The sequence below is a fragment of the Dioscorea cayenensis genome, chromosome 9, assembly GCF_009730915.1.
Source record: "Dioscorea cayenensis subsp. rotundata cultivar TDr96_F1 chromosome 9, TDr96_F1_v2_PseudoChromosome.rev07_lg8_w22 25.fasta, whole genome shotgun sequence".
Lineage (NCBI taxonomy): Eukaryota > Viridiplantae > Streptophyta > Magnoliopsida > Dioscoreales > Dioscoreaceae > Dioscorea > Dioscorea cayenensis.
Genome location: NC_052479.1, coordinates 1,283,497 through 1,299,804, shown reverse-complemented (window position 1 = coordinate 1,299,804; position 16,308 = coordinate 1,283,497). Strand labels below are relative to the sequence as shown.

Below are 16,308 nucleotides of genomic sequence, written 5' to 3'. Positions count from 1 at the left end.
AAGATGCTGATTAAAGTTTGTGTCTCAAAAATGAAGAGACACATAATTTCGTGTTAAAAAAAAAACATTTTGAGATTTGAAAAAAAAAAATCATTTAAATTATGTCCTTTTGCTTAATAACTAGTATTCACACAAATATCAATGTTGTAAATAATCAATTTACAGGGTTATCAAAGCCAAAAAAAAAAGCAATAAATAATACAAAACTTTTCAAAGGGGTAAAAAGTAAAAACGCATAAAAAGACAAGGGCCCACCGCACGATAATCATAGTCCACGTAAGCATCAAATTCACTCGTGGGACCCACACTCCATCCTACGTGTCATTCTATTACATTTACCATTTTGCCCTCACGTGTTCTTCTTCATCGCGACGAATCCGATCCCTTGTTCTTCAAAACCATGTCCTTCTTCCTCGTTGCCCTCGTTCCCGCGTATCCCTCTTCTCGTTTCCCCGTTTCACTGATGCCGTTTCCCTCTCCTCCTTGACTCGCCTGAGCTCCGACGACGACGGCAACGATGGCGGAATCCCCGCGGCTGCGGGAAGTGCTCGACTTCCTCAACGCCCGAGGCTTCTCCCTCGCCGCTGCAGCACTGAAAGACGACGTGATCGCACTCGGAACCGACCTTGATGTGTCCCGCCCTCCTCCGGTGCGAATCACGCCGGAGAATCGCGCTGCTAGCTCCACCTCCAGCTCCGGTGATGCGTTTGTTAGCATGGGTTCTTCTCCTTCGGGTATGGCTTTGAACTCGTAGCTGTTCGTTGGTTTCAATTCGTTTGGGGTTTTAGGGCGGGCTGCACTGATCGGAGAGTAAATACTTATTCAATCCTTGGAGTTTTAACTTTTAATGCTATTTTATCTTCTTTTTTTTTCTCTGTTTGAGAACTTTGTGAGATTAGTTGAATGGAAAGATTCAAACTTTTGGCAACTAGAAGTTATTTTTTGAATCAATTGTTAGGATTATTAACAACTTCTGGGGAGCATCTTAATTTGTACATTAGAGTTTGGCTTTCTCTTTTGTATTTTGTGAAGAATTTATAGGATTCGATTGAATTGCTGCAAAGTTTAGCTTTTCATCAGCTCTGGTTGTTGGGTAGATTATATAAATGGTATGTTTTTAGTGTTTATCAAAGCAAATCTAAAGCTGAAACATTTTCATTTCTTTTGCTTAATTTCCAGTCCAAAGGATCAGTGAAAAGTTTCTTATTTTTCAATGCTCACCAGCTCATTCTTGCAATTTGGGTTGTTGGGTAGGTCTAGAAATGACAACTTGTTAACACATTGTGATTGTGATTGTCATCTTTTTTTTTCTCAGAGTTTTTGAATCCATGTGCACTCTGGTCTCCAGTTCGAGCTGGATCTGAGGATTCATCGGGTAGGTATTCAGAATTTCAAACTGCTCGTGATTATCATAGTGTGAACCCCTTTAGTGATACTCATTGGTATGATGATCCATTTGAGTATCACCTTATTGATTCACAATTCTTGACCACAAACTCTGCTGGATGGCATGGTGAGGATAAGTTTGTGATGTCTATTGAGGCCGAGGAGAAGTTCAGGAAGGAGAACGATGTTTCTGTGCATGATAAGAATGGTCATGATAAGGATGTGAAGTGTGAGGGTTGCACTGAAGTTTATAGCTACTCATTCCCAATTTGTGATTGCTGTAGTGGACTGAAGAAAGCACATGATTTTGAGAGAACTGGAAACCCAGATTCAACTGTGTATGAGCGCTACTTGATAATGGATGATGAGACTGAAAGATTAGAGGAATGTGGGGTTACTGAGTATCAGTTAAAGCGAGTAGATGGTCCCCCTGAAACTGTTCACCTGGTTGAGAATTCAGTTCATGATCCAAAACTGGAAGGAGAGAAGAAAAGTTTAGAACCAGGTTAGTTGCAATTGGGTTGCTCCTCATTTGCTGTTATAATTGAGTGTTTTTACTTTCTGATTTCTGGTTCATTCTCATCAAAACATGACATTCTTTAATGTTTGATATTGTTCTTGTAGAAGCTTTCCTTGAATTTAGTTTTAGTGGTACTTTAAGTAAAATAAATATTTGCTCTAGACTTATATTCACTATTAGTACCTGAACGAGCATAAATTGTAAATGTCATGAATTGAATGGTGTACTCATTTTGCTTATTATATTTTTTATGTAGATTGAAATTGCCTATTTCATCTAGTATCAAATCTTTCCTCAGGATTGCGATTCCTATCTGAATTAGTTTTCAGCTGTTAAAAATATAGATTTAGCTTAAAAGTGTTTACCAAAAATCTCTGTCAATTTTATTCCTGGGTTCCATTTTTCCCATGTAGTTTCACTTCACTACCACATAGACCTGATGTTTCTTTTTTACTTAAGCACATTTCAATCTATGATTCTGTGTTCTTCGCCATGTCTGTATCCATCCTTGCTGAGTCTTGGTTCTGGTGACTGCAGGTAATGACCCTACATCTTACAGGAAGGATATCATAAGCTCAAAGTATGTTGTAGAAGGATGTTTTACCAGTACACATCATGAGGTTTTGCAAAGCAAAGGCGTCGATATCCAAAATGTAAAGGGGAAACCTCGCCAACCTGTTAGAAATGATGCCTTTGATATAATTGACTATGGAACAATGAACGGAGAAATGAAAGATTCTGAATCTGTTGAGGTTGGTGATAAGGATCATGGTGTCATCGATGAGCTTCCCGCTTACAACTCTCTTGAGGAAGAATATGAAATCTTTGACCTGAGAATCGTGCATCGCAAAAACAGGTTAATCTAAATTTTTCCTGTTCAAATTTTTCATGTGATGCAGTCAATGCACCTTATGTTCTGGTGCTGACATTTTTGGCAACAAACAACAGAACTGGCTTTGAGGAAAATAAAGATCTGCCAATCGTGCTAAATTCTGTTATAGGAGGGAGGTATTATGTCACTGAATATCTTGGTTCAGCTGCATTCAGCAAGGTTGTTCAGGCACATGACCTTCAGATGGGTGTAGATGTGTGCCTTAAAATAATAAAAAATGATAAGGATTTCTTTGACCAGAGTTTGGATGAGATCAAGCTTCTCAAGTATGTGAATAAGAATGATCCTGCAGATGAGCGTCACTTGTTGCGTTTGTATGACTATTTCTATCACCAGGTAGTGATTCTAATCTTTCTGATCTTTTGTTGAACATAGTTTGCTTCAAATTCTAAAATCTTTCGTTTGATACATGGATTTATCTTTTGACGCAATTGAAGGCGAGTTTCCCCAAAGATGTCTTCCAAAATTTTCTTTATGAAAAATGTTATACAGTTAGAATTGAGAGCTTGACGGTGAACCACCCCTATAATAGCAAAGTTGGTGTTTCATTTCCCCCCGAATCAAAGGTTGAGGTTTGAATCTGTGGGTTGTCCACATTTCCCCAAAAAAAAAAACAAAAAAAACAAAAAAAACAAAAAAAACAAAAAAAACTTGATGTTGATATGAAACCTTTGTGGCCTTTGTGGCTTGATTTCACATATCCGGATGTTTTTAAAAGCAAAGTTGTAGGACACCTAGTCCTTGACTAAGAGGGTGTATTTGCAAGAAGCGCCAAGGTGCTATTTTCTTGCTTGTGAATAAAATGCGGAGGTCTAATGTAGGCAAGACATTGATAAAAAGAATAAATAGGGATTGGCCATATTTAGTAGAGATCAGCAACTATTTTCCTCAAGGTGCAAAGAAGAGTGTCCCATCCCTATTTGGTCGGATGTTTTATGCACACACACACACACACACACATATACATCAGGAAGTTATTTATAGATTGCACATTGATAGAAATAAAAAGTTGGCAATACCTTTCTTGGTTCAATGCCACTATAGAAGTTTATACTGTGTAATATTTTATGGAAATATCAGAAAAGAGAATCGTCCAATATGCTTTTGCTTATTATAGTCAGAGAGATGAATTTTGCTAAGCTAGCCAAGAGAATAGTTGTGAACATCATTATATAATATCACAAGTAAGACTTCCCTTCTCGGCAAAAAAGCTAGCTCATATCTCTTCCTATGAGAGCTCTGATATGCTACTTTCTTTGACAGCAATTTAATTGTGCCAAGTAAGCTATCAGTATAGTAAGAATGGTCTGTCATATCTTAATGTGTTTGAACAAGATCGCTTCAGTATAGTGCAGGTTTCTTAAGCTTATTACCTAAACTGATCTTTGTGGAGGTTGTTGCATGCAATTTAGTCTTCTACTAAAATCAACCATATGACTAAAAGGTTTACTTTAAGTTTTTGTTTTTCTTTCAGAACTTGATCATGTTGCTGTGCTGCAGGAACATCTCTTTATTGTTTGTGAGTTATTACGAGCCAACCTTTATGAGTTTCAGAAATATAACCAGGATTCTGGTGAGGATGTATATTTCACATTGCCGAGAATACAGGTAATCTTCCCTATTTTGTGATGAATTGTATTCCATGACTCAACTTTGTATGCTAGTTCGAACACATCTAGTTAACAGAACATGATTCTGAATTTCATCCTAATATATTCTTATGCCATTTTTCTATGTTTAAAATCCCAGAAATGCATATGTATTCTCTCTTGAATGGTTGCATTACGGCATTACCTAAGAAACATTAGGATGAAATTTTATTTTTGTTGACTAAAAGAGCCTATTTAGTAACAGGAAGAACCTTTAAACATAGTTCTCACTTCTAGTGGTGGTTTAACATACAGTTTTCCTTTATTCAGGCTATAGCACGCCAGTGTTTGGAGGCCCTGGAATATTTGCATCAATTGGGAATAATCCATTGTGACTTGAAACCTGAGAACATCCTTATAAAGAGCTACAGTCGATGTGAAATTAAGGTCATTGATCTGGGAAGCAGTTGCTTTCTGACAGACAACTTATGCTTGTATGTACAATCACGTTCTTATCGGGCTCCTGAAGTCATTCTTGGTCTTTCCTATGACCAAAGGATTGATCTTTGGTCTCTTGGTTGTATACTAGCCGAACTTTACTCTGGCGACGTAAGTTGACTTTCTTTTATGTATCCATAGTCACTCTTGTTAGTAATTTACATACTTCTAAATGCCCGGATCTATTTTGTTTGCTGTTGCTTTACTTCATCAGCTAGATTATTAATCATTACATGCGACAAAATATAATGTCTGATTCTTTTTTTCTTGTCTGAAATCAAATACAGTGGATGATGTTATTAACGCACTTTTGTACCATAATAGGTTCTTTTCCCAAATGATTCAGTGGTGATGATGCTTGCCCGCATGATTGGGATAGTTGGCCCAATTGACATGGAGATGCTTAAGATGGGATTGGAAACACACAAATACTTCACAGATGACTATGATCTCTACTATACAAATGAGGTTAAGATTATGTTCTTCTTCTTGTGAATTGAGTATATTGTTGAAATTTCAGGTTATTCCTCTGTATGCATACTGCAGTTAACTGTTTTTCATATACTTGCAAATTTAAAAACTTTACATGAACGTAGTACTTTCACTCAACCCGATTACAATGTTTATAATGAGATAATCTGTTTAACTCTGTGCTCTTCTGCTCTCTATACTTTTTAAGTAAAGATCAGTTGCCTTCTTTACTTTCCGCACATATACGCAAACTAGACTTCTTATTAGCAATCTTTACATGAGGCATTGAATTCATTTGTTTCAGGAAACCGACCAGATTGAATATTTGATACCTGAAAAATCAACTTTGGCTCGAGAACTGCAAGTATCAGACAAGATGTTTCTCGATTTTCTCGAACACCTCCTTCAGATAAACCCACAGAGAAGACCAACAGCAAAACAAGCACTACAACATCCATGGCTTTCCTTCTCATATCACTGAACTGAGCCAGCCAATTTTCACCTGAGTTTGTTTCTTTTCGGGATTTTTGACTGTTTGTTTACTACTTTTGTGTTCTTGATTTTATCTGTATATATTCATGTATCAGTCTTGTAAATGTACCATGAGTGTCCTTTTCTTCTGATTATTGGCTCAAACAGTCAAATTTATGTCTGTATTGATGTGTGTTTGCATTGAAGGAAAATAGGCAAAAGGAAAACAAGCAAAAAGAGGAAGTTGTTTAACTTGTTTTGTTATGACTTATGAATTGGTTTTTATTTTCATATACACCCCTTAGAATATTTGTATTTGTATTTGCATTTGCATTTGTATCGAACGGATAAATATGAAAATTTTTTAAGAAGATTTTCTTCTATACCTGTAAAGATGGATATTTTCTAATATGATTGCTCTTGTATGAATTATATTTATGTGTCCATGGATAATATCAATTAACTTGAGAGGTAGTTTGGTTTTTTTATTAAGTAAATATAGACAAACCTTGTCTCAGGTGTACGTCTGTTTTTTAATTATATCATATCACATGTCCTCGTTTTATAGCAGTAGCCAGTAGGGAATTTAACTCAGGTGTCAGGTTGTTGGCTCAGTCATAAGAGTTTTGCAAGCAAAAAAAAAAATTTAAATTAAATTTATGGTGGATATATTTATATTTATATTTATAGAACAAACATCAACTGCGGATGCTCATCCGCAGGATTTAAAAAGTAAAAGATAGAGAGTTAAAAAAATAAAAAAAAATAGAGAGTTTAAAGAACAACTTGATATATAAACAGTAATTATAAGAGTGCTAAGTTATGTACCGGCAAAGAAACAGATTGATATATGTCTAGTGTTTTTATTAATTTTTCCGTAAGTCTTACAGAAATAGGGTTGGGCAACTCTGATTGATTAAGTCACTATAATTATTATGATTAAACGATTCATATCAAAATATTGCGTATCCCATTTTTTTACTGTATTAATATTTATAAGCACAATATCACTATTTGTGTGAACAATGGAAATGAATAAGAATTTCTTATGTAATTCTCTGCCTCTGATGGAGATCGTTGGATTGAAATCCAAAAGTAGACAATGGATAGATGATACAGTGTATATATATATATATATATGTAAATATAATTTTTAGAAAGATATTATTTACTTTTACTAGCCACTATTGAGATCCCTTCATCACCAAATATGATTCCATGGTTCTTACTCTCCTCTAGTTCTCTCAAATAAAAAAAAATTTATAAATATATAATATATATATGGAATGTAGAACAATTTTTTGATACTGTTTATAATAATCAAAACGATCCGATGACAATTGTAGATATATCTAGATTATCGGTCATATATATATATATATATATATATATATGAGCTTCAATCATCTACGGATGTTCACATATTAAGTGAACGTTGCTGTGGGCCGTTGGATTTCAATCCAACGGTTCTTTGCTATTCGATAAACAGTAAATAATGGGATGTACTCAGCACAGTAACTGAAACAATTTCAGCCGTCCAACCCTATTTTTACTACTAGAGCCACAAAAAACCAATAAAAATCTAAGCCTAACCTAATTAACCCAGTTAACCATTTATTATACCTCAGTGTAGCACTGTATACGAATGCCCGCAGATGATTTATTGCCTCTCTCTCTCTATATATATATATATATAAATTTTTATTAGGATGCTAATTACCTATTTTTGTGAGGGTATACAACCAAAAAAAACCCATCACTACCTTGAATTATCTCTCTTTTGTAGATGCTCGCACTGAGAAGCTCTCCGCTTGGAATCCCCCGCGTCTCGTCTTCAACCCTAAGATCGAAGGTAGGAGAAGCCATGAATGGTTGTAGTTTTCCTTGAATTTGTTCTTTGATTGAGCTTCTTGCTTGATTTTGTTGTGTTTCAGATGAGTTCTTCTTGTGCTATTGATTCTAAGCCGAGAATTGTTAAGCTTAAACCCATCGACGCCACGCCGGAGAGCTTCGCAGAGTTTGGTCAGGTGGTGTTGTCCTCCTATGATGGCAAAGGGTTTGGCCCTGATGATGCTCAGTTGGAGCTCCACCGTGGTACCCCAAGGTCCAATTTTTACAATCTTAAATTTCTTTGTTTTCTTAATTTTGTGATGATTTTTTTGTATTTAGTAACTCCATTGTAGAATTTTAGCTAAGATCTCCTCACTCATGTGAATGAAATTAGAATGCTTTACAAATCCATTGATGTACTTGATTTTTCCTAGGATGATGAATGTGATCTCATAGCAGATGCAAACAAGAGTTCCTACATTTACAGAGATATGGAACAGTATACAAGTTATCATGCATGTTTATAGATCATCTTAATTTTTGTGGGGATGATGAACTGTGAACTCATAATAGATGCAAACTGAAGCTCTTAGATGCATAGAGATATATAATAAGTTATCATGTTTGCATATCGATCAATTGGGTCTTATACCATTCTAAATTTTGCTATGGATGATGAAAATGTGAATGTATAACAAATACAAACCAAAGTTCCTAGATTCGAATATATGGATCATTTTAAGATTTTTTCTCTTCTAAATTCAAGAATGATGAAAAAGTGAACTCGCAACAGATGCAAACAAAGTTTTTAGATTCATATATTGTAAAGCATTATGTTAGTTATCATGCTTGCATGACAATCATTGGAGTTTTGTTCAATTCTACTTTGTTTGTGGTACTCCATTAGGTTTAGCTTTACTTTATTCATCCTTTTGTTCATCACAACTTTAATGATACTGCCCTCTCAAAGAGGCTACTCTTCTCAAAAGATGCTGAGTTGGAATCCTCCTATCTTCTCGTAGGTTTTATATCATGAATTTGAAAGATCGAGCTCTTAAATTTTCTAAGATTACTCATCATGCTGGTGTGACCCAATGCTTGGGCTCTATTGGTGGTGAAGAATGGTATCTTGGGGTCTCTAAGCCCACTATTATTGATGAGGGTGAAATAAAGACTGATAATGGTGGGAGAGTAGTTCTCTCATCCTGTGGGCATTATTACACACCTCCTCATCCAGATGATGTGTATGTTTTTCGAATAGTTGGTCCAAAATTTCTCAAGCTAAATGTAGGGACATGGCATGCTGGTCCTTTGTTCAAGCTGAAGACGATGGATTTTTACAATCTGGAGTTGAGCAACACCAATGTAATAATCTTGCTCTCTTTCCTTATATTCATCTTTTCATCATGTTCCTGCCATTTCCATTTTACTTTCATATTATGATGCACATGAAATTTAATGTAGGACCTAGTTTAGTTGCTGTCCACTGCATCCCCATAGTAATTGACTTTGAATTTGAGGTCTTGCCCGTCACTAATTATTCTTTCATTTGTTTCTTCCCACTGCTGCAACACATCTCCAATGTTCTAGTCTTGAGAAGTAGTTTTATATTCAGTTTGTATTCTAGGTAAGATAACAAAACTTTTTTCTATCAGTTCATATTTGCTACAAATTCAAACAAATGCAACATGAAGTTGTATTTCTCATGCACAATGAACTACGAAAATAAAAATTTAGAGATTTCAGTACAATTAATGTTTTGTTGGAAATAAACTTTGCTTGATTGTCTTGTAGAACTGAAAGCACTTGCTATTACTGATATCAGTTGGTTATTTAAGCATAGAACCATTCCTACACTTTTTTCCCCTTCCCATTGTTTCTATGTCAATAAATGAATTTTAGATAATTACATATACGATAAAAGATTAAAACTTATTGCTGACATCTTTTTGAATTTCCCACTTGTTACATTCACAATATGCTCAATTTCAATTCTGCAGACATTGTTTCTTTGTAATATGATTATGCATAATTGTGCAGGTGGTGGATCACACAACACACAACTTCAATAAAGATGGAGTGGCATTTGTAGTGGAGGAATAAGCTAATATTATTCATGTTTTTCCTTGGAGAGTAAAGTAAATAAGAACAAGAAACATTGTTCACATATCTTTTCCTCTGTTTTCTCTCAAACCAAACATTTCCTCTGAGTACATATTGTTTACTTTTTAACCAGAATTACTATGCTCAGAAAATCATGTTGTAATTTATAATGATGTGTGAAAGCCACTTTGTTTTATCAATTTTTATGAATTTGATACTTTAGATTGGTTGAACTATGTTTCCAGATACATATATCTATATTTTTTTTTTTTCTGAACTATATCTGAAAATTTTTTTTGGTCTCTTTAGAATCTTTTTTTTGGTTGAATAAAGATAAAAACTGTTCATTTTTTTTACTAGTTCAGGGATTAGTCTTTGTCTTAATTCAATAATCAAAATAAACATGTCTTGAGTCAAACAGGAAAATGTATACACAATTATAATTTAATCAAAACAAATAATTGTCATTTGTTTATACGCAGTTTATTTTTGCCTTGAATTTTAACATGAAGTATGGAAAAACTGAACTTCTTTTTTTTTACTCCGAAACACCACCAACATTGGTTCTAAGTATGGAAAAACAATCAAAAAGGGAGTTATACCCTTCTCCTCCATTGATGAGAGTAGGTTCTCAGTGAAGGATGAGCTGAGGTGTTTTCCATTTTTCACAGCAAAGAACTCTCGAGGAATTCTCCGGCGGAGGACAAAACTGCTCTGTCGAAAGTGCGGGGCAATAATCGGTATTGCTTATAATATTGCTTCATCTCAAGTGACTTCTGATATCACCTTAAGCTCTAGTTCTTCGAATGAAGTTCGAAAAAAGTATAGTATCAGGATCAGTGCCTTGCAGCCTTCTTCCTCTGATGAATCAGGTAACCGGTTCAGATATTCAGATAAAGAGTTTGACCATAGTGAATTTATTTGCATCTATATTAAGATTCTCCTAAAAAAATTGTTGTAGTCTTTTTTTTTTCTTGTTTTCATTGCAAATTATAGGAATTGACACAAACTCGAATTATTAATTGCCTAAATCTTTGTTCTTTAGGTTGTTTAATTTGATAAATTGAGTGATTAGCAGTAAGCTGAAAGAGAGTGGGAGCATGGAGTGTATATGAAGATGGTTAGTGGTGCTCTTTGTACAAAAGGTTAGTTAAATTTTGTTTTATGTTCTTACTCCTTTTCATATGATATTTTGTGATTGAATGTTGACTCTTGATTGTATAGATTTGTATTCTCAGTTATAGTTTGCAAATTTATGTACAAGATTCCTTTCTAAATTGTATTAAAATTTCGCCTTTTTTTTTTTTCGGTCTGTTATGCATATGTCTTAATGCCAACACTGAATTAGCATTTTAATCATATGCTCTGATTGTCATGTTAAATCTGTATAAAATTAACTTCTGAAAACTGTTGATCAACAATAAACTCACAAAGAAAGAACTCCAAAATTAGGGTATGATAAGTTAGCACACACATGATATAATTAAATAGATCAAAGTAAAACATTTACATAATTAAAGTGAATAGAATTTTGGCCATTGCATGACACTGATAATAGAATTTACAGAGAGAAATTAACACAATTTACATGCACATGTTTTGGAAATGTTTGTTGAGCCACACAATCTGAAATTACTATACAAGGACAGGAATCATCGGACAAACATCGATGTCAGGAAGTGACAAACCCCTTCAAGCATGCAATAAGAATTTCCCAAATTTCAATCATTTTGCCTTTTTTTTTTCCATTGAGACAATTATCATGATCAGATCTGGAGGAATGCAATTATTTCTCCAGCTTTATCCTAGAATGTGTTATTCATGGCTTTACAATGCAATTGTTGACAAGTGGCCTTAGTATGCATTTTGAAGTAGCAGGCCAACCATATGCAGTAGTATTCTTTGGCAGCAAAATGCATGATGAGATAAATCCCATTCAGCTTTCGAGTGTTTCACCACCATCAACATAATGTTTGTGAACCATTTTCTTGTAATCTGCCAGGTCAGTTACATTTAAAATAAGTACTTATTGTTCAAGTTAAACCAACAGAAGTAATTAAAAAAAAAAGTGAATTATAATCTGAAACCCAATAGAACAAGGGATGGTACCAGAAGAGTTAACATGCAGAAAAGAAGCCACAAATGGTGGTTGATGTGTACTGTAAGGTCAGTTTGAGATTTACGACACAAGCCCTCAGGCCTAACTATGGCCAAAGGTGGGGAAAGAAAATAGACAAACCCTATTCGATGAATATGGTTTACCAAAATCAGATTGTTCAGTCTCGGCTTGCATGTTTTAACTATCTTGTTGTTCAGGCCAACCATAAAAGCCTAACTATGCTAATGCTTGAGATGAAGTGATCAACCATAGATTATAAAAGCAGGAATGGCTAGAAATAGCTAGAAGCTGTGAAAAAATCCGGATTAGTTTATTTGTTAAGGAAAGCATAAAGATTGCAGACTAAAAAGAGCAATGCTAGTTGTACAAACTAGAAAATACAGAATTACCTTCTTGGTTGCTCCATAAAGTTGCAGCATATGTGTTCAATGGACTCTCGGTATTAGGTTCTGCATCAAAGACTCTATTATGTCAAATAACAATTACCTGAATAACAAATATGCAACCACTCGAATGCAGAGTAAAGGAGCCAATTCACCTCCTAATAAGCTCTGGATGGACAAGAGAACTGTTCTGCAATCATAGGCTGAGGACCACATATCCTATCACAAAATAAATAAGATTTAATTAATGCTAATAGAGATTGTAGCATTTTTAGTCTTCTCTGTAATTCAATCAGGCCAAAGAGTACCTGTAGGATGTCTAGACAAATGTTTCCATATTGATCTACATTTGGATGGAAGCATGGTGTCTCAAACTTAACCTGGGGAGGTTTGAAGGGATAGTCCAATGGGAAGCGAAGTGAAAGCTTATAAGATAAACCTTCATAACAAGTTCCTTTTCCTCCTTCGATGGTACCAATCCAGGAGAAGATATTTTCAGCTTCAGGAAATGCAGATACTCCAAAATCTCCACTCATCTAAGATGTGCAAGAAAAATAAATTAGGGCAAGAACAAGAACTAATACTCAGAGAGTAAAGAAAGGTATCAGTGAAATAAAAAGAAACATATTTACAAGAGATCTCAGAACTACTTCAGAATTTGACCTCCCCTTAAAAAACATACCAAATGCATAAATTGACAGTTCTGAATGTGCTGCTACCATTGTCAACATTAAGAAGTATGCATATTAACCAGCATTTGAATAGCATTCGAGTACGTTTCCTAGCTGCACTCACCAGGGTCTAACAATCTTCAATACAGCTACAGTTATCGAACAAAATCAGTTAAAAAACCCCACTTCACCACTAAGTCTTATGTCATTTGGTTCCTGTTGACAGCCAATATGTGATGCGATAAATTGTGTATGTTGCTGTACCAAGAATTAAATGGAAAATAATATGGGTAGAAACAGCTTAAAATCAATTGGAGTCTGACTTCCAATTTACAGTGACCATATCAATCGTGCACAATAGACAAATCTCATATTTGTGGCAAAAATGGGTAAGCTCTGCGGCTTTAGACAGGCAGAGAATGGATTATCTCATTGTTCATGTCAACCAAAACTACATATAGACCTTGTCGATTACAAAAATACTTCCATAATCCTCCTCCAAATAACGTATCGTGAATCAGAAACAAATACATTTGATTATACTGAATTTCAGATGAGAGAAAAAAACTAGACTATGAAAAAAAATAGTCTCTACGCATTTGTTACAAAATAAACCATCACTGACAAATCCAGCCTTCAACATCAAAATAACAGGTCGGGGCGGATCAATATATAGAAACGAAACGAAACAAATACCAAGTTAATTCCCATGAAGTTTGTTTTTAGGTTATCTGCTTTACATAACCTGCAAACAATATCATCAACACTTTGAACCATCTTCAGACAAATCATCAACAACACAACACTAAACACTTTGACATAACCTTAATCAACAATTTTGTAGATGATACTTTTCTCAAGCATATAACTTCACAAGGTAATTTCTATTAGTTCACTCAATTAGTTTCTGGATGAACAACAACTAGTTCAAACATATGAAAAGAAACAATCAAAAGTTTCATAGAATTACAGAGGTTAAAACCCATCTCCCTCTTGATTTCTCTGAAGAAATTCCAACCCAATAATCATGATCCTTAACATTCAAAAAATCCAAAATTTCCAATTTTTGGCAGGCAATTCCTCCATTTTAGCCAAGAATTCCCACTTACTGCATCAATTGAAATCCTGACCACTCTTCAATTCACTTCAGTTTAACTAAAATAAGATCAGAAAACCAAGATCCACACCCCAAATTCCATTGAACAACACAAGTAAAACATCAAAACAACAAGAAATCGAAGTCCAAATCATTGAAAACAAACCATCAGATGCATCAATTCCTTCTGGAGCCTGCCCCAAAAAACAAACCCAGATCGATGAAAAACATCAAAAAGAGGGGAAAATCAAAAGACGAAGAGAAGAAGATGGCGAATCGCGATCCTCACCTCTGCGAGACGGAGGCGGAGTCTACGTGGTTGGGCGGCGGCTTCGGTTGCTTCGACGCCGTCGCCGGCGGCGCCGAGCCGTTATCCGCGTTTCGGACTTCCATTTTCTCGGATCCCAAAACCCAACTCCGATCCGATAACTCTTTTAATAATATATATATATATATATATATATAATTTTTGTGTATATACCCCTTTGAAATCTTATAATTTCATATATTAACGTGTTTTTCACTTTTTTGTGGCTTGAAAATCCTTTAATTTTATTAAAATAAAAACTCACAAAGAAAATTTTTCATTTTCAATGAAAATATCAGAAATAATATTCAAGCAAACTATAGTCTATATCTTGTTTTGAATTATTATTGTTATTGTTATTAAATTAATCATTTTTAATAGTTATTCAATTGTTTTTGTGCGATTTTTTAAGGGTTTTTTTATACATGGATTAATTCTAAAAATTTTGTTTTAGATATACAATTTTTATTATCATTTAATAATAAATGAAAATTAAATGAAACACTTTATGTCTCTATTTATACATTTCCAAAATGTTGGGCTTTATTATACACAAGACAGTTATATATATGCCAACGATTTTTTTGATGTATTTGCACCGAATTCCCTGTATAAGATATCTGTTTTTTTTTTTTACAAAAAAGGTGAATTCAAGTTCTTTGATGTACGCCTCTAGTTTGGCTTGTTCACTTTATCAATGCATATATATATATATATATATATATATATATATATATATATATATGACAAACATATAACAAACACCCCCCATTTAATGAAAATTAGGAATGTGCATAAGTGTGAAGTAAGCTCAATAAATACATGTGTCCTCACCTTGTTTGGGCTTTGAAGTTCGATCTCAAGTCATCTCCGAAATTAATACTTTAAATAAAAAAACTTTACCAATAGGTCAAGCGGTAGTTGGTTGTGTCTATATTTATATATCAACTTTGCATAAAAAAAAAAAAATTAAAAGTATGAAACAAATATGAATAATTATATATCAGAGTCTATATGTATGCTAGAAGTAGAAGATTGTATAATTTTTATATAAAATAATATTTATATTATAAAACATATTTTTAAAATAAAAAAAATCACAAAGAACCATTAAAAAAATAATAATTAAAAAGAATTGCAACAGGGTGCAGGGTCGCACACTAGAAGGTGGTAGCCCTTTGCTTGGTTGCACGTCCATTGCCTTTTGATTGAAATTTTTATCTTATCTTTGTTGTAATGATTCCTTTCTTTCTTTCTTTCTTCCTTTCTTTTTAATATCCAATTCATCTGTTTTTTTATTTTTATTCTTATTTTTGCAATGTTTTTGTCTTTTTATGAAGACAATGAGGTTCATTAATTATATTGATAAATTGTCAATTTTCATTACAAGAATTATTAAGTTGGATGGTGATATTCTAGCAGTTTTGAAAAGTTCATATTTGAGCAAGGCTTGAATTATCTAAAAAGTTATCCACAATTAAATGTGAGAAATTAAAAATAATAATATTAAAGGTATTGAGTTTTTTTTACTTTGCGAGAAAAAGAGAGAGTAGATTTTCAATTAAGTTTATTTTTTTATACCATTAATTATTAATTATTTGTAGTTTCATTAATGGAAAAAATAATAATAATTTGATTTATATTTATTACATATGTAAATAAATGAAAAGGCATGTTTGTTAAAGACATTATATTTAATCAAAAAATAATATATATATATGTAAAAATTATAGAAAACAATATAAGATTATCAATTCCTCTTAATTATACCAGTATTGTATATTTAGATTTTCTTAAAAAAATATATATATAATTTGTTTCATAAAAATGACATGTTTATTGAGAAATTAAGCTATTTGGTTGGTGGTATTTAAATATCATACATGAATCAAAAGTCAATATCTCAATTTAAGTTTTAAATAATAAGATTTAGAGAAGAAATTTCAAAAAATAATTTAATAAAAAAATTTAT

At 33.6% G+C, this 16,308-nt stretch overlaps 4 protein-coding genes across 4 annotated transcripts; 3 read left to right on the top strand and 1 right to left on the bottom strand.

Moving 5' to 3' along the window:
• Nucleotides 1-388: 388 nt before the first annotated feature.
• LOC120268906 (homeodomain-interacting protein kinase 2-like) lies at nucleotides 389-5,972 on the top strand. The gene is made up of 8 exons (XM_039276166.1): nucleotides 389-734; nucleotides 1,316-1,891; nucleotides 2,444-2,762; nucleotides 2,855-3,134; nucleotides 4,299-4,406; nucleotides 4,718-4,996; nucleotides 5,210-5,353; nucleotides 5,661-5,972. The coding sequence occupies exons 1-8, from the start codon at nucleotides 518-520 to the stop codon at nucleotides 5,835-5,837; spliced, it is 2,100 nt and encodes a 699-aa protein (XP_039132100.1). The 5' UTR covers nucleotides 389-517; the 3' UTR covers nucleotides 5,838-5,972.
• A 1,567-nt stretch (nucleotides 5,973-7,539) lies between these two features.
• On the top strand, nucleotides 7,540-9,960 carry LOC120268403. The gene is made up of 4 exons (XM_039275827.1): nucleotides 7,540-7,679; nucleotides 7,762-7,931; nucleotides 8,680-9,022; nucleotides 9,698-9,960. Exons 1-4 carry the CDS (start codon nucleotides 7,614-7,616, stop codon nucleotides 9,758-9,760), a joined length of 642 nt encoding a protein of 213 aa, XP_039131761.1. The 5' UTR covers nucleotides 7,540-7,613; the 3' UTR covers nucleotides 9,761-9,960.
• Nucleotides 9,961-10,295: 335 nt separating this feature from the next.
• LOC120269068 (uncharacterized protein At4g08330, chloroplastic-like) lies at nucleotides 10,296-10,890 on the top strand (the record flags this gene model as incomplete). The annotated part of the gene is made up of 2 exons (XM_039276355.1): nucleotides 10,296-10,632; nucleotides 10,806-10,890. Coding segments are annotated over 2 exons (351 nt in total), but the record flags the coding sequence as incomplete, so codon positions are not given.
• A 348-nt stretch (nucleotides 10,891-11,238) lies between these two features.
• Nucleotides 11,239-14,446, bottom strand: LOC120269443 (probable ubiquitin-conjugating enzyme E2 C). Its single transcript, XM_039276772.1, has 6 exons — nucleotides 14,319-14,446; nucleotides 14,196-14,223; nucleotides 12,571-12,798; nucleotides 12,418-12,481; nucleotides 12,269-12,328; nucleotides 11,239-11,755 (listed from the first exon to the last, which is right to left on the bottom strand). The coding sequence occupies exons 1-6, from the start codon at nucleotides 14,420-14,422 to the stop codon at nucleotides 11,697-11,699; spliced, it is 543 nt and encodes a 180-aa protein (XP_039132706.1). The 5' UTR covers nucleotides 14,423-14,446; the 3' UTR covers nucleotides 11,239-11,696.
• Nucleotides 14,447-16,308: the final 1,862 nt, after the last annotated feature.